The sequence below is a fragment of the Osmerus mordax genome, chromosome 28 (genome assembly GCF_038355195.1).
Source record: "Osmerus mordax isolate fOsmMor3 chromosome 28, fOsmMor3.pri, whole genome shotgun sequence".
Lineage (NCBI taxonomy): Eukaryota > Metazoa > Chordata > Actinopteri > Osmeriformes > Osmeridae > Osmerus > Osmerus mordax.
The window spans coordinates 2,894,036-2,919,573 of NC_090077.1; the positions used below are offsets into that span (position 1 = coordinate 2,894,036).

At 53.0% G+C, this 25,538-nt stretch overlaps 2 protein-coding genes across 2 annotated transcripts; both read left to right on the top strand.

Moving 5' to 3' along the window:
* On the top strand, positions 1-17,094 carry gcn1 (GCN1 activator of EIF2AK4). Its single transcript, XM_067231105.1, has 58 exons — positions 1-33; positions 673-775; positions 884-947; positions 1,177-1,308; positions 1,439-1,547; positions 1,698-1,796; positions 1,986-2,120; positions 2,209-2,277; positions 2,481-2,589; positions 2,681-2,755; positions 2,849-2,977; positions 3,121-3,171; positions 3,267-3,365; positions 3,464-3,637; positions 3,960-4,112; positions 4,204-4,296; positions 4,449-4,527; positions 4,643-4,802; positions 4,896-5,085; positions 5,202-5,326; positions 5,510-5,688; positions 5,786-5,879; positions 6,044-6,157; positions 6,258-6,456; positions 6,569-6,718; positions 6,814-6,995; positions 7,170-7,250; positions 7,338-7,481; positions 7,683-7,807; positions 7,897-8,086; positions 8,235-8,305; positions 8,472-8,637; positions 8,745-8,939; positions 9,161-9,407; positions 9,519-9,640; positions 9,804-9,918; positions 10,013-10,192; positions 10,399-10,619; positions 10,734-10,802; positions 10,879-11,017; positions 11,119-11,315; positions 11,417-11,559; positions 11,683-11,800; positions 11,900-12,115; positions 12,348-12,512; positions 12,601-12,762; positions 12,850-12,942; positions 13,026-13,169; positions 13,435-13,704; positions 13,819-13,932; positions 14,058-14,288; positions 14,534-14,727; positions 14,860-14,974; positions 15,305-15,401; positions 15,525-15,673; positions 15,826-15,936; positions 16,099-16,320; positions 16,444-17,094. The coding sequence occupies exons 1-58, from the start codon at positions 1-3 to the stop codon at positions 16,567-16,569; spliced, it is 8,031 nt and encodes a 2,676-aa protein (XP_067087206.1). The 3' UTR covers positions 16,570-17,094.
* A 321-nt stretch (positions 17,095-17,415) lies between these two features.
* rab35b (RAB35, member RAS oncogene family b) lies at positions 17,416-24,271 on the top strand. The gene is made up of 6 exons (XM_067231074.1): positions 17,416-17,697; positions 19,588-19,638; positions 19,760-19,883; positions 23,047-23,171; positions 23,286-23,410; positions 23,658-24,271. Exons 1-6 carry the CDS (start codon positions 17,646-17,648, stop codon positions 23,784-23,786), a joined length of 606 nt encoding a protein of 201 aa, XP_067087175.1. The 5' UTR covers positions 17,416-17,645; the 3' UTR covers positions 23,787-24,271.
* The last annotated feature ends 1,267 nt before the right edge of the window (positions 24,272-25,538 follow it).

Here is a 25,538-nt window from a genome sequence, read left to right on the forward strand (position 1 = left end):
ATGGAGACCGGCAAGATGGCAGCGGACACGCAGGTTTGTGTCGCTGATGTTTAAAATGGTGTTCATTTTTCTTTGACCATTCACAGCTGTAATGTGATGACATGAGAGCTGATGTACAGAATATGACAAGTACCTTATTTGCTCTTTCCAAACACAGGAATACAACTTTCCAACAAGTAGATAACCGCAGTTGGCTAGTCAGTTAGCTAGCTAACCTGCCAACTCAGCTAGCACTACGTAGCCTATAGAAAACGCGTTAGCAGGCGACCAGTTAATTTAAATGGTCTTAACAGTATCAGAGTTGACATGACTGGCCAACCATATAGCTACCTTGCTAGTCAACAAGTGTTATTACGGTCTATAATAAAATATTCTCAATATTTTGTTCGAAAACGTAGTTTCGTGGTGATCTGTTGCAACAACTCGATAGGGCTGTTCTGTGGGCCAGTGTGACGTTGGTTAACGTGTTAATACGAATAGGAATGTAATTGTGCCATATGGGTGACCTATAAACATAAACATCTTCGTCATCTACATTATATAAAGTGTTGACAGTTTGTTGGCGTAGTTTCCAATCACTATTTTGTACTTATATGCATTTGTCTCCACGGAGGTAGCCTATGCTATATTGTCAAGCAGAATTTCCAACCAGGTTCTTTTGTTTTGGGTTAGGTTTCGGATACACTTAAAAAATTTGCTGTAAAGGTGACCACATCAAGTATAAAGGAACGCAAGAAGATCCTTGGAGAGTTGAAACAATGTATAGTTGGAAAAGGTAAGGCAACAGAGTTTCTTCAACAATATAACTGGTCAACTGAAGTTAGTTTTACGATTCATTCTAAACATTAGGTTGACACTGATTATTCTTAACGTATTATCACAGAATTACCAGAGCCTGCCATCAAAGGACTATGCAAGCTATTCTGTCTAACACCACACAGATACAGGTAGGTTTTTTTCATGGATTGTTATTTATTTATTTAAATGTAATATTTGACTCATCCATAATTTTTATGGTATTTTACACATGAATGAAACAATCTGTAGAAATTCCTTCTGATCATGTCTAAAGAAATCCATCATGAAACGACTTAGTCCCGATCCCTTGTGCTGCTTCTTCGAAGCGAGAGGGATGGCGGTTTTGAAACAGAGTGCTTAAAACACGAGTCTTCTTAGGGATGCTTCCTCTCGACGGGCCGTCCTGTCTGCCATTGGTCTGCTGGCCGACTCCCAGCCCGACATCTTAGCAGCCAGCCTCCTCCACTCCCTCCTCAACAGTGGAGTCATCAACAAGCACGGAGTACCTAGGTAGGCTTTTACTTCCGGGCCAACGCACGTCCCTTCCAGAATGTCGGTTATTGAAATGTACCACTGTGAGATGTTATCCAACGGCACCCCTCTCTGCTCTCCCCTGTTCTCCCGTGTGTGTGTGGGTCAGTAAGAGCACCGGCTCAGCGGCCTTCACCGGGCTGACCTGGACCTGCCTGCTGGTGCGCACCGTGTTCTCCGCTCCAGACAAGAGAGAGGGACCCGTCTGGAAGAAAATGGTGCGTGGGAAGTTGTCTTAGAGACAACAAGTGATGTCAGCCTTGGTTCACTACTTGTTTGTTTTTTTTGGGGGGGCGGGGGTTGATGTTTATTCCATTGGTCATCTCATTGGATGACTGGTCTTGTGTTTTGATTGGTGCTCCTTCCAGGTGGAGGTGCAGGGTCTGCTGCTGGCTGAGGTGGTGGGCGGGGCCCAAGCCACAGCTCTGAAGTCAAGCCTCAAGAACCTGAGCCGTCTCTGGAAGGAGGTGAGAACGAGGGCCTTGTCTCTCTCGACAGGCTGCATGAGGGAGCTATGCAGAGCTTTGGCACTGAAGGGCTCATTTGATATTACATGCTATGAGTACCTTTTTAGCAAGTAGGTCTGGGATATTTTGTAGGATGTTCGTTCTTATGCTTCTGTGTTTTAATACCACATCCTCTGCTCTGTCTAACAGAATCCTGGGCTGGCAGACCAGACCATCAGTACCCTGTTGAGTCTGGATCAGAACCCCAGCTCACTGGTCCTGCTGGGGGTGTGTCTAGACCACTGCACAGCCCAGAAAGATATTGCCACAGTAGAGAAACACAAGGTGAGTCTGACAGTAGCTTGTGTTTTGTGTAAAAAAAAAAGAAAAGGGATGTGACATGACCTATAACCAAGTCCTTTTCTGTTTTTAGAGTGCCCTTCTAGACCTGTACGTGAAGTCTATCCTCATGAGTAAGACCAGGCCACACCAACACATACTGGTGAGGAATGCAGGAAGTAGGGAGAGATGATAGAAGTAGCTTTTATAAAGTAGGATATAAAATATGGGAGAGTAGATTTAACTCATGGGAAAAAGTAGGTGTTGGATGCTATTGTAGATTGTCATTCACCCAGCGAGCTTGCACGGTGACCTCGGTACTAACGGTGTCTGACATCTCCCCCCCCCCCCCCCCCCCCCCTGCAGGACAAGTGTGGCTCCCTGCTGCGCCATGTGTCCCACTCTGAGTTCAAAGAGCAGCTGCTGCCTTCGCTGCAGAAGGCCATGCTCCGCAGCCCTGAGAACGCCATGCAGAGTGAGTGCTCCGGTAGCCAGGACAGGCCCCAGACACGCTCCAACGTCACGGTAAACGCACCTGAACATGTCCTTTTCTCTTTCCCCCACAGCCATATCCTGCCTGCTCGCCTCCATGACCCTGGACCTCAGTCAATATGCCATGGATATAGGAAAAGGCATCGCAAGTAAGCCCCAAACTGAAGCTTTTTTTTTCACAAGTTCTCTGTGAGGGTCAGCAGTGTGTGTGTGTAACCAGGGGATACTGTCTTGTGTTACAGGCCAGCTGAAAGCCAACAATCCCCTGCTGATGGAGCAGGCGGTTCAGGCCATGCAGAACCTGTCTCAGCAGTGCAGCGACCCCAGCGCTGTGGAGGAAGTTGTCAAGCACCTCTTCAACATCCTGGGAGGTCAGAAGAGACACACACAAAACCATGTCTTGTCGCCTCAAACACAACACTTCTTTGTCCAATCATGCGTATCATGTGAACGCCCTATATCGTGTTGTAGACGCATGGGATCTCTGTGACGAATATGAATGGTGTCGTTGCAGGGTCAGAGGGAAAGCTCACGGTGGTTGCCCAGAAGATGAGCGTGCTGTCAGGTAAATTGGTGCTCGGGACACCTTAGCGTGTCACCTTAATGAATCCGCCCGCGGTGCGGCCGGCAGGTGGATGTAACCTGTCGTCTCCTGTCCAGGTATCGGCAGCTGCAGCCACCACGCCGTGTCAGGAACCTCCAGCCAGACCCTCAGCTCTGCCGTCAGCGTGCTGTTCATCCCCTACCTGCAGCAGGAAGGTAGACGCTCTCTCCTCTCTCCCACCACCTCCTAACCTCCCTCTCCCCCTGTTCCCCCGCTGTGGCCAGTCCTCACGACTTGTGTTTATCTTCTCCAGTCCATGAGGGCACCCTGGTGCACGCCGTGTCCATGCTGTCCCTGTGGAGCGCCCGTCCTTCCCTGGAGGTCCCCCCCGCTCTCCTGGACTGGCTGAAGAAGGCGTTCACCCTCAAGATCTCCACCTCCCCGGTGCGCCAGGCGTACCTGCAAGCCATGCTGGGGGCTTTCAAAGGTGAGCGAGGGCGCCAGGTGGCTGGGGGGGGCCTCCGAGCGGGGATTTTGTACGTCGGTCTCCTTCGAGCCGACCTTACATTTAGTCATTTAGCAGACGCTCTTATCAGGAGCGACTTACAGTAAGTACAGGGACATTCCCACGAGGCAAGTAGGGTAAAGTGCCTTGCCCGAGGACACACCATCATTCCGCACGGCCGGGGAATCGAACCAGCAACCTTCTGATTACTATCCCAATTCCCTAACCGCTCAGCCACCTGACTGACCTTGGATTTGTCTGCTGGTTGTAACTGAAGGACGGCTCTGTTCTCCCGCCCTCTCAGGTGACACCCTGGCCCAGGCGTCCGAGCTCACGCCCCTCCTCCTTCAGACGGTGGACAAGGCCGCCTCCCAGAACTCCCAGCAGGCTCTGCTCTCGGAGGCCGTCACCGCCTCGGTCCTCCTGAGTCGCCTGGCTCTCCTGGACTCCCAGTCAGGTGAGCTCAGGGCCGTGTAGGTTTAGGGGTGTCAGGAGAGGCGTCAGTGGACATGCTCGGTGTTGACCCTTGGTGTTTTGTGTCGGTGCAGAGGCCCAGCTGGCCGGCTTCTGGAACATCATCCTGAACGAGAAGAAACCGCTGTTCACCACGGAGAAATTCCTCTCTCAGGCCAACGAGGAAGGTGAGGCTCGCTCACACACACACACACTTGCTGAAGAAACACCAGACGCACGGCGAAACATGGACGTGAAAGTACGTCTTGTTTTTTTTCCGTTGAAATCCGTTCATGTGGGTTCATGATGGATGAGGAAGCCTTGTGTTGTGTGTCCCCAGCCCTGGGCACCATCCTGCAGCTGTGCGAGAGGCTCTTCCTGGACCACGCCCAAAGGCTCAACACCAGCAGCAAGGCACAGTGAGTGTGTCTTCTCTCTCTCTGGAAAGACCTCACACCTGTGACCCCCCCCCCCCCCCTCCCCCTCCTCCAAACTACTCTAACTCCCCCCTCCACCCCTCCCTCCCCCAACCAGGATGTACCATCGTGCCATCCTGGCCGTGCTGCTGTCGAGGAGCTGGCGCGTGCGGAAGCGAGCGCAGCAGACCGTCAGGAAGCTGCTGTCCTCCCACGGCGGCTCCGCCCTGGCCCACGGCCTTCTGGGGGAACTCCGCCTGGTCATCAACAAACACAAAGTAGGACACAGCGTGACAGGAAGTCCATGCCTCTGGCAGCGCCCTCCTGTGGACTCTCTGCTAATCGTCTGGTTTGTTGTCCCCTCCCTCCAGGTGTTACCTGTGGAGCTGCTGTTGACGGAGGCCGGGGAGTTGACTGAGCTGGGCCGCACCTACAGTACCCCCCGTGTCCTGAAGGAGGCGCTGTGTGTGGTGTGCCCGGTGGCCGGCCAGTGGAACGACCCAGCCGAAGCTGACAAGATGGCCATGGACATCCTGATCGTCATACACCATCCCTCCATCGGTACGTCAAGTCAACACTGCACAGGCCACACTGCTTCGCTGGAAACCTCTTCCAGAATGTTCCTCAGTGCACATGGTCTCCAACGTCTCTCTCTTCTTCTCCTTTTCTGTGGACAGTGGCAGCTCGGCCCGGCCTCTGGCCAATCCTTCTGTCCTCCATGAACATCAAGGCTGCTGAGTTCATCGACCAGAACCTGGACAGCATCCTGTCACACCTGCTGGAGGGCAACACTGACAATCAGGTCTCCCACATCCTCCAGAGCACTAGAATCACACGCATGAAAGCATACAAATCCATTTTTAAAACAGCTGTGTTCACCCGTGTATAGCGTACTCAATGATGCTCGTCTTCCTCCCGCTGGGATTGGCTGAAACATGCTTGGTGACCTGCCCGTCTGATTGGCTGTGTGCCTGCTCTCTTCCAGGCGGTGAGGAACGCCGTGGGCGCCCTGTGCGACCTGGCCCCCGCCAAGCTGTTGCCGCGGGTGATAAGTCACGTGACAAAGTGGCTGTCCAACCCCGCGCTGCTCCAGGTGACCCGGGAGGAGTACGACATCATGCTGACCCCAGAGGGAGAACTCCACGACAACAGCATCATCCAGAAGTACAGGCCACACACACACACACACCTGTCCCTCTTCACAGGGTTGTGGAAGCACGCAGGTGACATCTCTTGTCTATTGTGTCTTTCCCTTGTGCAGCGCTCAGCAGGAGACCACCAACAAGGGGAACATCAAGAGGGAGAACAAGGCCTACTCCTACAAGGACCAGATCATAGAGCTGGAGCTGCAGGAGGTAGTCCCGACGCATCACATGACGCATCACATGACGCATCACACGACACATCACACGACGCATCACATGACGCATCCGTACGCAATCAGCCTGAGTTGGCGTCTGGCTCCAAGGGCTGTCATAGCGAGCGGGGCTGATCGTGTGTGCATGTGTGTCTCCTCCAGGAGATCAGGAAGAAGAAGGGCATCAAGGAGGAGGTGCAGCTGACCAGCAAGCAGAAGGAGAACGTGCAGCTCCAGCTGGAGAGGGAGTCGACCGTCCGCAAGAAACTCCAAGGGGTACGTCACCACATCTCTACTGAAAGCCTCAGCGTTGCCGAGGCAACAGCCCCGTCCCTCCTCCGGGTAGCTTGAGCGTTTGTCTCTGTGTCACCCCCAGCTGGACGCTGAGCTGCAGTGCACCGTGGGCCTGCTGGAGGCTGTGCTCATCCAGAAACCTCCCCACATCTCCTGGCAGCTCCCTGGGGTCCTCCAGGTCCTAATGCCCCTCCTGCAGTCTCCCCTGGCTGCCCCTCTCATCCAGAAAGTCTTCCTGGACATCGGGGTGTGTCTAATGCCCCCAGATCTCCACAACCTGGGTATGAAGACCAACTAAGGCTACATGTCTGTCTTACACCTTGTTGTGTTGGTGATGGTTTGATTTGAAACCTTTTGTAAGCCGTGTTCTGTTTTGTCCCCCGCGGCGAGCAGCGGTGCTGGTGGGTCACGTGACCCTGCGCCTGGTGAAGCCCGAGTGCGAGCTGGACGAGGCGTGGGGCCAGGAGGACCTGGACACGGCCACCCAGCGCACCGTCCGGCTGCTACACAGTCACACCGTGCCTCACAGGGATGCCAAGAGCGGTACGACACACACACACCAGACCCACATTCGAGTGTGTCCGTCGGGGGATGCTAACGTCGCTAACTGTTGTGTCCCCCCCCCCCCCCCCCCCCAGACAATGCTCCCCTGTCCGCCCCGGCCTTCTCCTTCTGCTTCTCTCTCCTCAACACCGTGCTGCGCCAGGAGTCGGGCGGCGCCGAGGAGACAGAGAGCATGCTGGTCCGCGCCCTGCAGATCATCAACGAGCACGCCCAGCTCCGCGCCGAGATGGACACCACTGACACGCTCATCGACGAGGTGAGCACGCGGGGACACTGTGGCTGAACCGGGGGTTTGAGATCAGAGGAGGGCGCATAGCTTACTGGTTAGCGCACTTGACTGCACATTCAGAGGTCCCAGGTTCAAATCTTCCCTTGTACTGTATGTGGTTTTGGATAAAAGCGTGTGCTAAATGACGTGTGCGTTTCTCAGAATGGCCCGGAGCTGCTCCCACGAGTCGCCATGTTGTTGCTCCTCACCAGGGTGATCGCCACCGCTGCCCCCAGACTGCAGGTAAACACACACACACACACACGACTCAAACTCTCTGAAATCAGCTTTGACTGGACATGTAGCTGACGGTGACGGTGTGTGTGTCAGGTGCTGGCGTCCCAGTGCCTGACAGCGGTGTGTGCCAGCGCTGGAGGAGGTAGCGGCTGCACGCTGGCAGAGCTGGCTGAGATCGACGTGCTGCTGGACGCTCTGCTCTCCCCCTGCTTCTCCGTACGAGACGCCGCGCTCAGGGTGAGAACCAGCAGTGTGTGTGTATCCTCTGTGAGGATGAACTGTGTGTGTGTTAGATCTTTGTGATTGTGTGTATGTATCTCCACTGTGTGCGTGTGAGAGATCTTTGTGATTGTGTCTGTGTGGATGAACTGTGTGTGTGTGTGTGTGTATCTCCTCTGTGTTAACATCCTGTGTGTGTGTGTGTGTGTGTGTGTCCAGGGCCTGCTGGAGATGGAGATGGCCCTGCCCACAGGAGCGTCTGAGCCCAGTGGGATGAGCGTGCTGCGGAGGCTCTGGGTGGCCAGGTTCGACGTGGAGGAGGAGGGCCGCGCCCTGGCAGAGAAGTACGTCCCTCCTACCAGCCGTCGCGTCTCAGAGAGTTCACATGGTACTGCTGTCTACATGTGTCGCTCGCCTGTCTTTCCCCCCCCAGACTCTGGGAGGCGCTGTGCCTGGAGCTGGTCCCTGAGCTGTGCGCTCTGCTCATCGGAGACGTCACCCACCACGAGGAGGCGGTGCGCTCGGCCGGCGCCGAGGCCCTGTCCAAGGCCGTGTCAGAGTACCGCGGCCAGTCCCCCACCGTCCTGGCCCGGCTCACAGAGCTGTACCACCAGAAGCTCTACGTACGTCCGGGGGGGTTGTTGTGCTGGATGTTGTGTCATATATTGGGGGGGCCACTGTGTGAGATGTGGCACCTGGAGTCTTCTGTTACTGTGATGTGTCGCCGCGGGGGAGAGCTGTGATTGATGTGCGTCTGTCGTGTTGCTATAGAGACCGCCTCCAGTCCTGGATGCCCTGGGTCGAGTTATCTCCGAAGCTCCGCCCGACCAGTGGGAAGCCAGGTACGTTTTCTCCAAAGGTCTTTATTTTGACAGACTTTTAAAGACAGACTTTTTTTTCTCTCCTCTCGAGAGCTCTGCTTTCACACAACCTTGACAAATGTTTGAAGGTCTCTCTCTCTCTTCCCCCCCCCCATTTCCATCTCTCCCCCTCCCCCTCTCTCTGTAGGTGTGGCATAGCCTTGTCTCTGAACAAGCTGTCTCAGTTCCTGGACGAGCCCCAGGTCACCCCTCTCTTCCTGTTCTTCGTCCCGGACGCTCTGAACGACCGCCACCCCGAAGTGCGCCGCTGCATGCTGGACGCCGCGCTGGCCGCCCTCAACACACACGGCAAGGTAGGGCCCAACCAATCACATCTCCCCCCGCTAACTCGCCCGGCGACCAACCACCAACCCGAGCTTCGTGGAGGTTTGACCGGTCTGTGTGGCGTTGTGGTTGCCAGGACAACGTGAGCTGCCTGCTGCCCGTGTTCGAGGAGTTCCTGAAGGATGCCCCGCAGGACGCCAGTTACGACTCGGTGCGCCAGAGCGTGGTCATCCTCATGGGCTCCCTCGCCAAACATCTGGACAAGAGCGACCCCAAGGTCAAACCCATCGTGGCCAAGCTCATCACGGCTCTCTCCACACCCTCACAGCAGGTACAGGACTGGGCTGATAATGCTGTTCTATGGGAAGCCTGGGACTTAATCAAATGACAGTTATTTATGCTTTATTTGCTATTGGCAGTTAATGATTGATAGTTGTGTGTAAGACGTGTATATTATTTTCGTCTTGTCTTGATTTGAGCCCCTTAGGTCTTTGTCTAACAGAGATGGATGATGTTGATGTTTTGCTTGTCCCTCCCTCCCTCCCTCCCCAGGTCCAGGAGTCCGTGGCCAGCTGCCTGCCCCCCCTGGTCCCAGCCATCAAGGAGGACGCGGCCGGCATCGTCCGGAACCTCCTGCAGCTGCTACTGGAGAGCGACAAGTACGCCGAGAGGAAGGGCGCGGCCTACGGGCTGGCCGGCCTGGTCAAGGGCCTGGGCATCCTGGCCCTCAAGCAGCAGGACATCATGACCACGCTGACCGACGCCATCCAGGACAAGAAGAACTTCAGACGGAGAGAGGGTGAGGGGGGGGGGGGGTCTGGGGGACGTACTGCTGGGGGTTGTGGTCTCGCCTGCTCGCCTTGGTTCTCAGGGATTTGAAATGCCTCTTGTCTTCTCCCCCCCCCCCCAGGTGCCTTGTTTGCCTTTGAGATGCTGTGTAACATGCTGGGGAAGCTGTTTGAGCCCTACGTGGTCCACGTCCTGCCCCACCTGCTGCTCTGCTTCGGGGATGGGAACCAATACGTCCGAGAGGTGACGGCACTTCCTGTCGACCTCCCCCGCTACCTTTCTCTCCAACCATCTCTCTCCGTCTCTCTCCAACCACCTCAACCCTCTCTCCTATCAACCCCTCCCTCCATCTCTCTCATTCCCCCCTGTTGTACGGAGAGTAACCTTCTGTGTTGTCTTGCCCCAGGCGGCAGACGACTGTGCCAAGGCCGTGATGAGGAACCTGAGTGCCCACGGGGTGAAGCTGGTGCTGCCCTCCCTCCTGGTGGCCCTGGAGGAGGAGTCCTGGAGGACCAAAGCAGGTCAGACCCCACCCCATCCATCACCAACCAGCTGCTTTCTTCCTTCCTTCACGTCCTTTCCTCCCCTAACCCTCTGTCCTCTCACCTCCCCCAGGGTCTGTGGAGCTCCTGGGAGCCATGGCCTTCTGCGCCCCCAAGCAGCTGTCCTCCTGCCTGCCCAGCATCGTGCCCAAGCTGACCGAGGTGCTCACAGACTCCCACGTCAAGGTCCAGAAGGCCGGCCAGCAGGCCCTCAGGCAGATCGGCTCCGTCATCCGCAACCCTGAGATCCTGGGTGAGACGACGGGGTCAAAACCACTGCAGAAATACCATGTTTAGTTAGAGCACTGTCTTTTGGGGGGGATTTAATAGCTTTGATGGATATAAAAAATGCTGAAAATACTGTTTTTAATTAAAGCTTTCGTCGAGAATGCAGAAATTTTCACTTTCACCTGGATGATTTAAAAGGATAATAACAGTCTATTGTTTGTCCCGTGAAAGCCATCACCCCCATCCTGCTGGACGCTCTGACCGAACCATCCCGCAAGACCCAGAACTGCCTGCAGACGCTGCTGGACACCAAGTTTGTCCACTTCATCGACGCCCCGTCCCTGGCCCTCATCATGCCCATCGTGCAGAGGGCCTTCCAGGACCGCTCCACCGACACACGCAAGATGGCCGCCCAGATCATCGGCAACATGTACTCTCTGACGGACCAGAAGGTGGGGAAGGCTGCTTTCAGATTAGGCCATGGTTTGAAAAGCAAGATATTCTGGTGTTGTATGTCTCGTAGGTTGAGACTGTGTATTTGCTAACTGTGTGTGTGTGTTCGACAGGATCTGTCTCCATACCTGCCCAGTGTCATTCCTGGTCTCAAGGCCTCTCTACTGGACCCTGTGCCCGAGGTAGTAACCTAACTAGATAGCTAACATGACTTATCCTGTGTTAGTGTGAAGGTAACCCCCTCTCCTCTCCTCCCAGGTGCGCACAGTGTCAGCCAAGGCCCTGGGAGCCATGGTGAAGGGCATGGGAGAGACGTGCTTCGACGACCTGCTCCCCTGGCTCATGGAGACCCTGGCGTCCGAGCAGAGCTCTGTGGACCGTTCCGGAGCTGCCCAGGGTCAGAACTCTCTCTCTCCCCCCCATCCCCTCCTCACCATGGGGCTTGTTGATGCCATGGCTGGCCCGTGTCTCCGTCTGACTGTGGTGGTCTGTCCTCAGGTCTGGCTGAGGTGATGGCCGGCCTGGGCGTGGAGAAGCTGGACAAGCTGATGCCCGACGTGGTGCAGACGGCCAGCAAGGTTGACATCGCCTCGCACGTACGCGACGGCTACATCATGATGTTCATCTACCTGCCCCTGACGTTCGGAGACAGGTTCACCCCCTACGTGGGCCCCATCATCCCCTGCATCCTCAAGGTACCACCCTCCTCTCTGTCTTGACCGCTTCCCCCCCCCCCTGCACTCCCGTCCTCTCTCTCCCGCCGTTCGGCTTCTCACCTCTCTCTGTCTCTCCCCAGGCCCTGGCGGACGAGAACGAGTACGTGAGGGACACGGCTCTGCGCGCAGGCCAGCGCATCATCAGCATGTACGCAGAGACGGCCATCGCCCTCCTGCTGCCCGAGCTGGAGGAAGGCCTGTTTGACGACCACTGGAGAATCAGGTACCGTCTCTCACACACACTCACTCACACACTCACACATTCTCTCACACACACACACTCGCATGCCGATCCAGTCGACGGGAGGGCCGTGTCGCTAAGCGCCGTGTTATTGCTGGGTTGCAGGTTTAGCTCGGTGCAGCTGCTGGGAGACCTGCTGTTCCACATCTCCGGTGTGACGGGCAAGATGACCACAGAGACCGCCTCCGAGGACGACAACTTTGGAACGGCGCAGTCCAACAAGGTACTCAAGTTACACAAAACTTGGTTTCATTAGTAAGTACAGTACATGCTCGAACGTCCGAGTTGTTGATTCCTCCCCCTCCTCCTCCTCCTCCTCCAGGCCATCATCGGGGCTCTGGGCCCTGAGCGGCGTAACCGTGTCCTCTCCGGCCTCTACATGGGCCGCTCGGACACCCAGCTGGTGGTGCGGCAGGCCTCCCTCCACGTGTGGAAGATCGTGGTGTCCAACACGCCCCGCACCCTCAGGGAGATCCTGCCCACCCTCTTCACCCTGCTGCTGGGCTTCCTCGCCTCCACCTGCCCTGACAAGAGAACGGTACCGGAACGCCTCCTCCCTCCGTGGCAGCATGTTCTAGATGTTTCCCTCGGGGTCTATCAGCTTTGATAGCAGTGTTTTTTTCTCTGTCCTATACTACTTTGAACCCTTTTTAGTCACTCTAGAAATGAGTGTCTTTCACTCTTAAGTTCTCATGTTTTCATACGTGGCATTGTATCTCAATGTGTCTGGCTTCGTGGCTTGACGCGCGCGCGCGTGTGTGTGGTTCCAGATCGCCGCTCGGACCCTGGGGGACCTGGTGAGGAAGCTGGGGGAGAAGATCCTGCCTGAGATCATCCCCATCCTGGAGGAGAGCCTGCGCTCCGACAAGAGCGACGAGAGGCAGGGCGTGTGCATCGGCCTCAGCGAGATCATGAAGTCCACCAGCAAGGACGCTGTAAGCTGCCCCAACCACAGGGCTCCATCCATCCCATCCACACACTGAACATGAGTCGTGGGTGTGTAATGTGCCGTCTGTGTTCCAGGTGCTGGTGTTCTCCGAGTCCCTGGTTCCCACGGTGAGGAAGGCCCTTTGCGACCCCCTGGAGGAGGTGCGAGAGGCTGCGGCCAAAACCTTCGAGCAGCTCCACGCCACCATCGGCCACCAGGCCCTGGACGACATCCTGCCTGCCCTGCTCAAGCAGCTGGTGAGACACACACACACACTCCAAAGCCTGACAGGAGTCCGGAGGGAAAGATGGAGGGGTAGTAACAATGATTCGCCATGCTTTCAGGATGACGAAGAGACTGCAGACTTTGCCCTGGACGGTCTGAAGCAGGTGATGGCAGTGAAGAGTCGCTCTGTGCTGCCTTACCTGGTGCCAAAGGTGAGGCCCCTCGCCACACAACCCCCACCTCTGATCTCACTTCCTGTAGGCTTGTCTCTGACTCGTCCCCCCTCTCTCCGCAGCTCACGACCCCGCCGGTGAACACGCGCGTCCTGGCCTTCCTGTCTGCAGTGGCCGGAGACGCCCTCACACGCCACCTGGCTGTCATCCTGCCCGCGCTGCTCTCCTCCCTCAAAGACAAGCTGGGCAGCGAGGAGGGACAGCAGGTGACCGCAGCCCTCCCCGTCACTAGACGATGGCTCACAGGAGTCCAGTTCTCATGTAAAGTCCCTGCAGGCTGGATAGATATTAGTCATGGGATAAGACCTGTAGCTCTATCAACTGGTGTACTGTTTGTATGTCAAGTTGGGATAGAAATGTAAACATAAATAAAAATACAACAATCAGAAATAACGTATAAATATATATATATATGCAATAATAAATAATACGTGTCAAAATGAAATGTCAACGTCCTGTTTGTCCTTCCAGGAGCTGTCAAACTGCCAGACGGTGATCCTGTCCGTGGAGGATGATCTGGGCCAGCGCATCATCATCGAGGACCTGCTGGAGGCCTCGCGGGGGCCCCACCCGGGCGTCAGGCAGGCCGCCGTCACCATCCTCAACGGATACTTCGCCCGCACCCGCCTGGACTACAGCGCCCACACGCGCATCCTGCTGTCCGGCCTCATCCGCCTGCTCAACGACTCCAACCCCGAGGTCCTCGTCCAGAGCTGGGACACCATCCACTCCATCACCAAGGTGACGCAGTCCCTCCCTCGCACACTGGGAGGGGTGACTACTGGACTGGAGGAATCTGTCCTGGATTGGATTGATGGATAATTCTTTGGCTGTTTTTTTTGTTTGTTTGTGTAGAAACTGGATGCGGGAAGCCAGCTGGCTCTGATTGACGACCTGCACAGAGACATTAAATCGGCCGCCGCAGAGGTCAAGGGTCAGCACCTGCCAGGGTTCTGTCTGCCAAAGAAGGTGAGTTTATCTGCTTCACACATCCACCTTGGCCTACATAGGAACCAACAGTAGGCAGATATGGACACCTCTTCACCTCACTTGTCTCTCTCCTTTCCCCTCCTCTCTCCCTGCTCCCGGTCCAGGGTGTGACCTGCATCCTGCCCGTGCTGAGAGAGGGCGTTCTGACCGGCAGCCCGGAACAGAAGGAGGAGGCGGCCAAAGCCCTGGGCGGAGTCATCAAGCTCACCTCCCCCGAGGCTCTGCGACCGTCTGTGGTCAACATCACCGGGCCGCTCATCCGTATCCTAGGAGACCGGTTTGCCTGGACCGTGAAGACGGCCCTCCTGGAGACTCTCACCCTGCTGCTGGCTAAGGTCAGAGTTCACCCTGTACCGGCTGAGATACACTGGATCTGCATGGCAAAAGAGCATGTTCTTAAAGTGGGCCTTTCTCAATCCTCGGGTCCTCCTGCCCTGCATGTGTTGGATGCTTCCTGCTTCCAACACACTTGATTCAAATGAATGAGTCGCTATCAGGCTTCTGCTAATCTCGATAACTAGGTTGGAGCAGGGAAACATCTCCATCTCTTCAACTGTGTCTCTTGGCTCTCTCCCTCCAGGTGGGCATCGCCCTGAAGCCCTTCCTGCCGCAGCTGCAGACCACCTTCCTGAAGGCCCTGCAGGACTCCAGCCGGGCTGTGAGGCTGAGGGCAGCGGAGGCTCTGGGCCAGCTGGTGTCCATCCACAGCAAGGTGGACCCGCTCTTCACCGAGCAGCTCTCTGCCATCCGCAACGCAGAAGACTCGGGAGTCAGGTACACACACACCACACACACCCCACACACACACACACACACACCACATCCACTAGCAGCAGCAGTTGTCCCAGTTGTCAGCGCCTGGTTCTCTGTCCTCTCTCACTCTCTCTCTCTCTTTCTCTCTCTCAGGGAGACCATGCTGCAAGCCTTAAGGTTCGTCATCCAAGGCGCAGGGTCAAAGGTTGATCCCGCCATCCGCAAGAGCATCACCACCACGTTGCTCGGCATGCTGGGACATGATGAGGTATGAGGAGGTGCAGTCAGCCTGTAGGGGTTGAAGGCCCTAAATGGCATGTTTTATAGTTTAACTCTTTATTTGCTTTGAGTTAAAGTTGTTCACAAAAGATTCACATATACAGTGTATATATAAACTATAATATATATATATATATACAGTCAAAAGTTGACTGGTACTGTATATATACTATATATACTTGATGGTTATGTTTCAAAAAGTGGGTTATAAAGTCTGCTGTTTCTTTGATGTAGTTACTTGATCAGACTCAACATCCGGACGTCTGGGTAGGATGTGGTTTTGCTGAAGGTGTGTGTGTGTGTGTGTGCGTGTGTGTAGGATGCTACACGCATGTCCTCTGCAGGCTGTGTTGGTGAGTTGTGTGCCTTCCTGTCTGAGGAGGAACTGAGATCCATCTTGCTCCAGCACATTCTGGGTAAGCATTTACACACCTTCACTCACACACTAAGGCTCTTACGCTTCCAAACATCACCGTTTCTTGCAAAGTCTCTTAAGACACAACCTGAGCCATAAAGCCCTGGCTTCTTCTCTCTCTTAGCCGATGTTTCCGGTGTGGACTGGATGGTTCGTCACGGCCGTAGCCTGGCCCTGGCCATATCAGTGAAATCAGCCCCGGAGCAGCTGTGTGTGGAGGAGTACTGCTCTACCGTGACAGAGGCCATCCTGGCCAGTGCCACTGCAGACAGGGTAGGAACACAAGCCACACTGTGTCAGATCATATCTGTGCTCTGCTGCCTGGGCCTCCCGAGTGCTTTGGTGTTCATCACACCCTTCATGAACCCTTCCTCTCCCTCCCCCCTCTTCCTCCTCTCTGGCCTGGCCCTGCCGCCGTCCTCCAGATCCCCATCGCCACCAGCGGGGTGCGAGCCATGGGGTACCTCATGAGGCACCAGCTCAGGACCGGGGGCTCCAGCGGGGTGTCGCAGCGCATCATCACGCAGTTTGTCAAGGTGAGTGAAGGCGACGCGCTCTCACACGTGTCATCCCCACACCCTCATCCTTCTTTTTCCTGCTTTCCAACTTCCGGGAAAACATTCAGGCCGCTTTCCCGTGCCGGTGCACGATGGTGGTTTTCCGTCGTTAACCTCCTCCCTCCCTCCACGGCCCTGCAGTGTCTTCAGAACCAGTCCAGTGACATCAGGCTGGTGGCCGAGCGCGTCCTGTGGTGGACGTTCAAGGAGCAGGCCACGCCCTCCCTGGAGCCCAGCCTGATCAAGCCGCTGCTGAAGAGCCTGCTGGACAACACCAAGGACAAGAACACCAGCGTCCGCGCCCAGAGCGAACACACCATCATCAGTCTCCTCCGACTGCGTCAGGGCGAGGAAACCATGCAGGTCAGATACTAAACACACATCGATACTAGCGTTCAGGTTTTTTTTTTTCTCTCTCTGCTTGTTTACTTACTGTATCGGCGTGATTGTCATGTCTGAAGTCTTTGCGTGGTTCCTGGTTTTCAGAGCATGGCTGCCATTCTCGACTCTGCTAGCAATGAGCTGCTGTCAGAATGTTACCGACGGTCCCTCAAGAAGATGGCCAGCCTCCCTGACTCCAACGAGGAAATTGACGACACAATCCTCACGTAATGGACAGGACTGGTCCAACTTTATCAATCCATTATGTTGCTTGTGTACTCAAAGAACTCCCCAGCAACCGAAAAAAAACTCAGCTGTTCTGTACAAGTGTGCACACACACACGTCTTTGGAGAGAGAACACACACACCACCTTCTCTGCCATCCTTGGAACACGAAAGAGTTGAACACAGTATGAAATTCCCTTCATATTCCGAAACTTGTATTTTCTTTAATTTCTTGTTTTATTGGCACCATGAACCACCATTTGTTTTATCCCAATTTTGTGCAAGTGATTCTCATAACGGTTACCTGAAGTTAGCTGGCGTCAATAGCAAAATACTTTTTCCTCATTTTATTTCGACATGTCATGTTGAAGTCTTATTTTATTGATTCAATCACTGGTTCCAGTGTGACAAATCATCTGCCCTCCTTTGGTTAATCACTCCCCCATATGTGTGTAACGATGGAGACCTTGGTATTCAGAACAATTATACGCTTGTACAAAGACAATACAAATAAAACATGGTTTGATTGAAGTTTAATAGTTTTATTTCTCTTTAAATAAAAACGTGTCAGTTCATACATTAGGTTTATTAACTTTTTGTTCAATTGTATGTGAAAATGTGTAAATCAGTGCCTCCGTGCTGACAGTTAACAGTTGCGTATTATTAACAAAAATGGTTCAAAGGATCCGTTCGGTTCTGAAGTTATAATTACAACTAATCCAACAGAAAGCTTCCAATCTCCAACATCGCCACTCCGACCTGATCAATGGACTTGGTATTGCTTTTCCCATACGGTTGTGCTGTGCGTCTGCGCAAACAGTTTAGATCGCAGGGTTGGGTGCAGTCACTACCAGAGAAGGAAGCGGAGTTTCCGGCTATTTGCATCGAAGAGAGTGTATTGCTGACAGCGCGAAACCCCGAAAAAAGCCGCCGGCTTGGGGGCTTACGATTGGGTTTAGTAGTATCATTCTTATTCATATCGGGGATAGGGCAGGTGAATTACGAGCCAAGGGTTCGGACAGCAAGTCGCGAGGAAGAGCAGTGAAACGGCATAAGGCGGGGGTGACCCACCAACTACCGGCATGGCCAGGGACTACGATTACCTCTTTAAGCTGCTCATCATCGGTGACAGTGGTAAGCAAATGCCGGGGATGCGTGACGGGAAATGGGCCTCATCATGTTTTTACGTGGGCTGTTGTAGAATGTGTATTGACCCATGCAACATGATTTTTCAACACATGTACAACGAGAAGGCTTTCCCACTTAGTTGTTTTTTGTGAAGCAAATCGATTCATTATTGCACTAATAGAACGGTGGCAGGGCGGACATAGCCTACTATTGCAGGGCTGGGCATATCAGCCGGGCCGGATATCGCTAGCTAGCTAGTTTCAATCCAAGAGATCTGGCCGGGTTAGCTTTGTTCATTCAGAATGGCATTATAACTGGCGCGCTAACAACAACCCAGTAAGGTAACTAGTTATATACAGATTGTCGGATATTTTCAACATGCGTTAGTAGCCAATAGGTATCTATGATCTGGCTGTTATTGCTAGCTAACAGGTCTAGCTAGTTGATAGCTTTCTATTTTGAATTGTCGGCTGCTAGCTAAGTTAGCGGTAGCCACTAGTTATGTCGTTGCTAGCTAACAAGATATATCTAAGTGTTAGTATGATTGTCCATGTTGGTGCCCATAGGGGTATCACATTTGTAGCCAGTAAGTTCTTGATAGAATCAGCTATTTGTTTTTCTTCTTGGTAGCCGTTTCAGTATTGTTTATTGAACCAAGTGAATCTGAAGTTAATTGTGATTTGCATGGCAGGACCGGCCATTGCAACTAGTAGTCCCAGTGCTAGTCGAGTCCAACTTTGTGAGGGCTATGCTGGAGTTCAGGGCTATGCCCGGCTATATATCTGCTCGTCCTGAAGGCGTTCAACCACTTTATCAATCATTACCTGCATAACTTGCACAGCACAGCATTTATTGAGCTGTGCTTGGTTCATGGTGTACATTTTGCAGCCTACAAAAAAACAGACTTGCATGAGATGCACAAGGGGGTAGATGTCATAATACACTGCTTGTATGCATTCAGTTGGAAACTCGGGCCCACAAAAGAAGCAAATCACTGGGCAGTCATTCTGCGGGTACCCTTTGTCGGTGAAAGATTCGTACAGTCATTGACGTCCGATCCTGGCACTACCCCATCAGCTGGCTGTTGACAATAGTGGGCAAGGCAGCACAGCAGCCCTTGTACTACCACACACACACAAGGGCCAGTGTCCCTTGCACTGCTGCCCCTGAATCGAGCACTTGAACCACTGTTTCCTGCGAGTATTTAGACGCGATTTGGGCCAATTCTGTAGCGCCGGTTTGCTCTTCTGTCCTCAGCCGCGCACACATCTGCTGCTTAGATCCAGGACTCCCAGGCAGATGAGTGGGGTTAGTAACGCCAGTGAAGTTCCCTTCAGGGAGACGAGGAGGACTCATTCATTTGGACACCTGTAAACGAATAAGTTAGCATGCTTCATGGCACTTAGTTAGAGAAGCTATGCGCCTCCTTTCAAACTGACCTGGCCTTGGGAGGTATTGTGGCCATATGTTCTGAGGTTCTGAGTCAAGACACCCCTATCAGAGTCCCACCCACGCTCCCATCCCTTATCATGAGGCAGATCTTTATGTGATACTGGGTGCTTTGGTCCTCTGCACAGAATGGGGGCCCACAGTTATGGTTTGCTTGACTCAGGTAGGTTGTGTGCACAAGTGGTCATCAGTCGCCTTTTTCCTCAAGTGTCGACAGCATTTACCTCCAATGTTGTCGAGTGCATAATGACTTCTGTATTTGTCCGCAGACTAAGAGCATGTTTACAACATATGATCTCTGAGTCATACAATTTAAGCTGTGTTCACATTTAATTGTCTTAACTTCCTCTCAGACATACAGCTACAGGATTGATCAGAGTGAATGGGCTGTCTCTCTGTGGAAGCAGCTTGGACGTCTTAATATAAATCTGTTTCTGTCGTCCTCAGGCGTAGGGAAGAGCAGTCTCCTTCTGCGGTTTGCAGATAACACGTTTTCGGGTAAGAAAGACACGTTTTGAAACCTTCTCTGGTCAGCTTGCATCACTGAACTTTGTGTTTGCACAAGTCGTGTCACCTTGCAGCCTGGTGTTTCACCTTGGCCTGCTTGTGCCGTCTGCAGGAAGCTACATCACCACGATCGGGGTGGATTTTAAGATCCGGACGGTAGAGATCAACGGAGAGAAGGTGAAGCTACAAATCTGGGATACTGCAGGACAGGAGCGTTTCCGCACCATCACCTCCACGTAAGTACACGCGCACACACACACACGCATACACACACGCGCACACATATACACACACGCACACATACACACACACACATGCACACACACACACGTATTACCAATCTGCTCTACTGCATTCTCACACTGAATCGTTTGTCACTTTAAACCCTACTTATTTTTTACACCTACATGTAAATGTAGTTATACCTTTTAGTTGACCTGGTTACCTTTTCATGTTTTATAATCTTTAGTACCTTTTGTTTTGCTTATTTCTTTGTGTACCGCTTTCTTGGTGACCAGAACCACATCTAAAGCACTTCATTGAAAAACACTGAGACACTTATATCAGTCTCAGGATCCTTTGATGTGTTCGTCTTGACATTTAGCTTCAAAAGTATCAAGGTTTGAAGGATGTGTTTTTAAGTAGGTTTCAAAGCATTTTTAGAGGACAATTGTCATGTTGATTTGACCAAGTACAGATATCCAGAATAACATGCATACTTTTTCAGCAAACTGGGTGGAATTTCCCCTCAAACCTTAAATTACAGATGTTGGTTATGGTTAGGGGCGGTTCCTGGTATATTCTACTGCGAGACGCACTTGCGTGACACTGTGATACCCAGAATACCATCCCTTTTTTCTTTCTTTTTTTTGCACGTCCTCCTTGTCCTTGTGTCACGTTTCTCTTCTTACCTCTACCTGTCCTACGGCAGAGTTGACAGGCAATTACTCCTCTGCAGTGCACCTGCTCACTCTGAAGCTAGTCTTGTAGTTTCTAGGAGGAACGTGGGAAAGTTTGATTTTTCTGCACACATTTGACCCACAGACGTGTTTCCTTTTCAATGAATGCAACCTTGTGTGCGTGTGTGTGTGTGTGTTTTATTTCTGTTTGTGTGTTTGGGGGGGGGGGTCGTCCTGTTAAGCAGGGTGTTTTTGACTGTTTTGCCGGCAGGGGAACTATTTTCTGTGGAGCTAAAGACTCTTTAGACGTGGCTGAGTGCTCTACAGTCCGTCCCCCAGTTGTTTTGAGAAATGTGCAGTAAATAACCAGTCAGGCATTGTGACGTAGCAAGAGTGCTGTCCCACAGGAGTCGGGACAGGTGACTGCTAGCAGGAAGCTAACAGGCAGCAGGCTACACAGACTTGTTGATGCACTGCTTAGTTTGTCATGGATAACAGAGCACATAGACACCACTTAACTGCCAGGTTCTAGATAGCACCTGATGCTGTTAAACTGTCACGGACGAACAACCAACTCATTCAGCCGCGGATATGACGCAAACGACTGTATCAATTGAAACTGTTGTGGTTATGTGCAAAAGGAAGGACATCCAAACATGTTGAGAGAGAGAGGGGCTGTTTTATGGTCAATTCTTTGACGATACATTTCCGTTTCTCCTACAAACCAGACTTGTTCTGCTCTGGTAGAGCGGGCGTTGTGAAGGCGGCCTGAAGGAGAGGGCCGGCTTGTTCTGCTCTGGTAGAGCGGGCGTTGTGAAGGCGGCCTGCAGGAGAGGGCCGGCTTGTTCTGCTCTGGTAGAGCGGGCGTTGTGAAGGCGGCCTGCAGGAGAGGACCGGCTTGTTCTGCTCTGGTAGAGCGGGCGTTGTGAAGGCGGCCTGCAGGAGAGGGCCGGCTTGTTCTGCTCTGGTAGAGCGGGCGTTGTGAAGGCGGCCTGCAGGAGAGGGCCGGCTTGTTCTGCTCTGGTAGAGCGGGCGTTGTGAAGGCGGCCTGCAGGAGAGGGCCGGCTTGTTCTGCTCTGGTAGAGCGGGCGTTGTGAAGGCGGCCTGCAGGAGAGGGCTGGCTTGTTCTGGCTGATTGTTAATTGTGCTGAAGTAGAGTGACATGGTGCTTCATTAGGCCTAAGTGAATTTCAGGATAGGGATTGCTCACAGCCCTGCATGCTGGAGTTGGAAACCCCGCCTTTGCTGCTCAGTCCAGGGAGGGATGGTGTGTGTGTGTGTGTGTACTGCCATATGTCCATTTTTCTGTCTGTCAGTCCGCCATAGTCCAGTATCTGACATATGTCTGTGTGTGTGTGCGGTGGAAGGCAGCCTGTTGTGTGTGTGTGTGTGGGGGGTCTTCTACAGGGATGGTTGTGTGGAGGGTCTGTGGCCCCCATACCTCCTATGTGTGTGCGTGGGTCTTCATTCATCTGTGTATAACTCCCTGCTGTCTGCCTGTCTGAATACCTGCCTGCATGTCTGTCTGCCTGCTTGTCTGTCTGCCTGGCTGTCTGCCTGCTTGTCTGTCTGCTTGGCTGGCTGTCTGTCTGCCTGCTTGTCTGTCTGCTTGGCTGTCTGCCTGCCTTCTTGTCTGTCTGCCTGGCTGTCTGCCTGCTTGTCTGTCTGCTTGGCTGTCTGCCTGCCTTCTTGTCTGTCTGCCTGGCTGTCTGCCTGCTTGTCTGTCTGCCTGCCTGGCTGTCTGTCTGCCTGGCTGTCTGCCTGCTTGTCTGTCTGCCTGCCTGGCTGTCTGTCTGTCTGCCTGCCTGGCTGTCTGTCTGCCTGGCTGTCTGCCTGCTTGTCTGTCTGCTTGGCTGTCTGCCTGCCTTCTGGTCTGTCTGCCTGGCTGTCTGCCTGCTTGTCTGTCTGCCTACCTGGCTGTCTGCCTGCTTGTCTGTCTGCCTGGCTGTCTGCCTGGGTCCTCCTGGGCAGTGTGTGACAGGCTCTCATACAACACACTGCATCCACACGCTGTCACCCCAGTGCGAATCACTGTGAGTATGCACATACACAAACACGCTTACAGACACACACACAGTCACACACACACACACAGTCACAATAGGACTGTCAAAGGGGTCTTTGTGTTCGTGTTTGGCGCAGTGAAGTTATACCAGGGATGTGTCCCTCTGGAGCCGTGTGGACAAAGAGTCCGTCTCTGCGGTGCAGGTTTGACCTCCAGGAACTCTGTCGCAGTCTGCTGGCAGGCTGGGGACTAACGAAGATTAAGTTTGGGTTTTTTCTGTCACAAGGTGACATTTGCCACTTCTCTCTCTGGATGTCTGTGACCTGATTTTATTAATATTAAAATGTATATTGTTTAGAAGCGATGAAGTGGGATCAATGTCTCCTATGTTGTCTGGAGTTGCATCTGTGCTTCCCCCTGTTGGCCACTTGATGCAATTAATGCCATTTTCAAACGGTGGTGATGGACTGCTCTCTCCCCTGTCTCCACATGCAGTTATTACAGAGGAACGCATGGTGTCATCGTGGTGTACGACGTCACGAGTGCCGAGTCCTTCGTCAACGTGAAGCGATGGCTCCACGAAATCAACCAGAACTGCGACGACGTCTGTCGAATATTAGGTGAGCCCGTGTGGTCCCCCCCCCTCGGCGCCTGCTGCTCTGACACGGCCCTGAAAAAACGTCCGGGGCCGATAAGAAACTCACCGTCTCTCGCCCCTCTCTCTCTCTCTCCAGTGGGGAACAAGAACGACGACCCCAACTCCAAGGTGGTGGAGACGACCGACGCGCAGAAGTTTGCCGAGCAGATGGGCATCAACCTGTTTGAGACGAGCGCCAAGGAAAACATCAACGTGGAGGAGGTAATCACACCAGGAGGGGGGTTCAATGTGGCCTGTAGCACGTCCGGTCCTTTCTGTTGGAGCCGGTGGCTGAGGGAGGGTGGTGGTGGGTGGGGGTGTTTTGGAGCTCCGCAGAGCGGGCTTGATGTGCGAGAGGCCGTCACATGGGGCCCCGCGCTCCACGTTTAATCAAGAGAGCGGTAGTCTCTCATTTCACGGCGGTCGAGACTGCGTGCTCACCGCCGCTGGTTTCTCTTCCCCTCTGCAGATGTTCAACTGCATCACGGAGCTGGTGCTGAGAGCTAAGAAGGAGGTGCTGGCCAAGCAGCAGCAGCAGCAACAGAACGATGTGGTCAAACTCACCAAGAACAGTAAACGAAAGAAGAAGTGTTGCTAACGAACTCCTGCCGCTCACAAAGACAGCGTCGGCTCCAGAGAACACACACACACACAGGACGGACAACCAAGCACCTAAATTAAAAGACGAGATAACGATTTAATAGATATACAATGCAAAAAAAATGAATTGAGGAAGACAAAAAAAAAAAGAGTCCCCTTTGGACAACCAAATCATGAAGACTTTAAGAAAATGTACAGATTTTATTAGAAGTCAGATCAAGTTTTATTTGGAATTCAGCAGATGGGCCATATTTAAAAAAAGGTTCTCGTTTCTTGAAGGACCTGCAAGCTCACCACTGATCACCATGTTGCTCAGATTTCTATATGCATAAACAAATACTCGTACATCAGTATCTATTTTCTCCTTCTCATTCCACTTCTCACCGGACATTACAAGTCAAGTAAAACTGCACCTGAAGAAGAGTCACTGTTGGATAGCTTTCCTATAGTTGTTATTTTTTTTTTTTTTCTGTCCTCAGTGGGGTGGAGTGGGAGGGTGGGGTTAGTTGTGGGGGGCGTCAGAGGGAGAAGCTGGATTGGGTGAGGGGGGGGGGGGGAAGAGAGTTCACCACCTTTTGTGTTTTATCTCCATTTTATTTTTGTGACTTTTCAAACCTGAATTTGCCGTGGCTCATGCCAACAGATCATGAACTTCTACTTTAAATTGTTTTTGTTTGTTTTACTGTTGACTTGATGAGAAAAAAATCATGTGGATGATTGATAGGTGACCTTTAGCAACTAATCCAATGGACTGAACTGGTGATGTCATATTTTTGTTTCTGTTTTCATATATTTTTGCCAAGTCTTTTTTTTCCCCCCTCTCTCTCCTGTCTTCTAACCTTTGTTTGTTAGTGTTAATGAGCCAGCAACCTTTCTGTCTTTCCAGTGATGGTCAGAGCAGTGAACCACTCCCTGAGCCCGGGACAGCAAGCCTGACCATCTCTGTTAACTTGAGTCTTACCCCGCTTCGAGTTTTCCTTTTAGACTCTCCCTTCAACTTAAAAAAACAAACAAAAAAACAACCAAACAAACACAACGATACTGCCAACACGATAGAGTCAGACGCTGTGTGGCTCTCCCTGTTCCATTGTTGCCATAGTGACCCTTCTGGCGTGGTGGTATGGCGGGGTCAGGGTTAGAGGGCGGGGTTTCCTCAGCCCCCCTCCCCCCCCCCCCTCTCTTTCTCTCTTCCGTTGCTCTCTCCCTCCTCTCCTATGCACCCATCGTCACCCCCCACATATCAGCACCTCATAGCTGTGGACTCCCCTTCACCTTCGGTAGCTTTGCAGGGCGGTTTCTACGACGATTGACTGTGTCATCGGCGTGAGGCTCATTTGACGTGTGCCTGAGTGGTGGAACCTGGAGGCAAACGCAGCCAGTGCAGTGATCCTCGTCCATAGCAAACTGTGGGTAACCTCGTGTGTTGTTTCAGCACGTAACACTTTGTTCCGAGGGGTATTGTGAGCTAACACCTGACCCCGCGTCAGCCTTTCCAAGACCTCCGAGGATTCTCTGCTTGCAACTGTTGACAAAATGTTTACGTCTGCTTGTCATGTTTCTATGGCTCGCCGAAGCTGTGTTACCTGTTCCACGGGGGGGGGGGGGGGGTTCTGTCCAGTGTTCTGCTTGACACGTGTGTGTGTGTGTGTGTGTGCATGTGTGCGTGTGTGTGTGGCAGGGGGACTAGCTCCTCCCTGAGGGGCTGGGAGGGAGGGTTTGTCTGGTGACGTGGCCAAAATTGGGTGGCCCT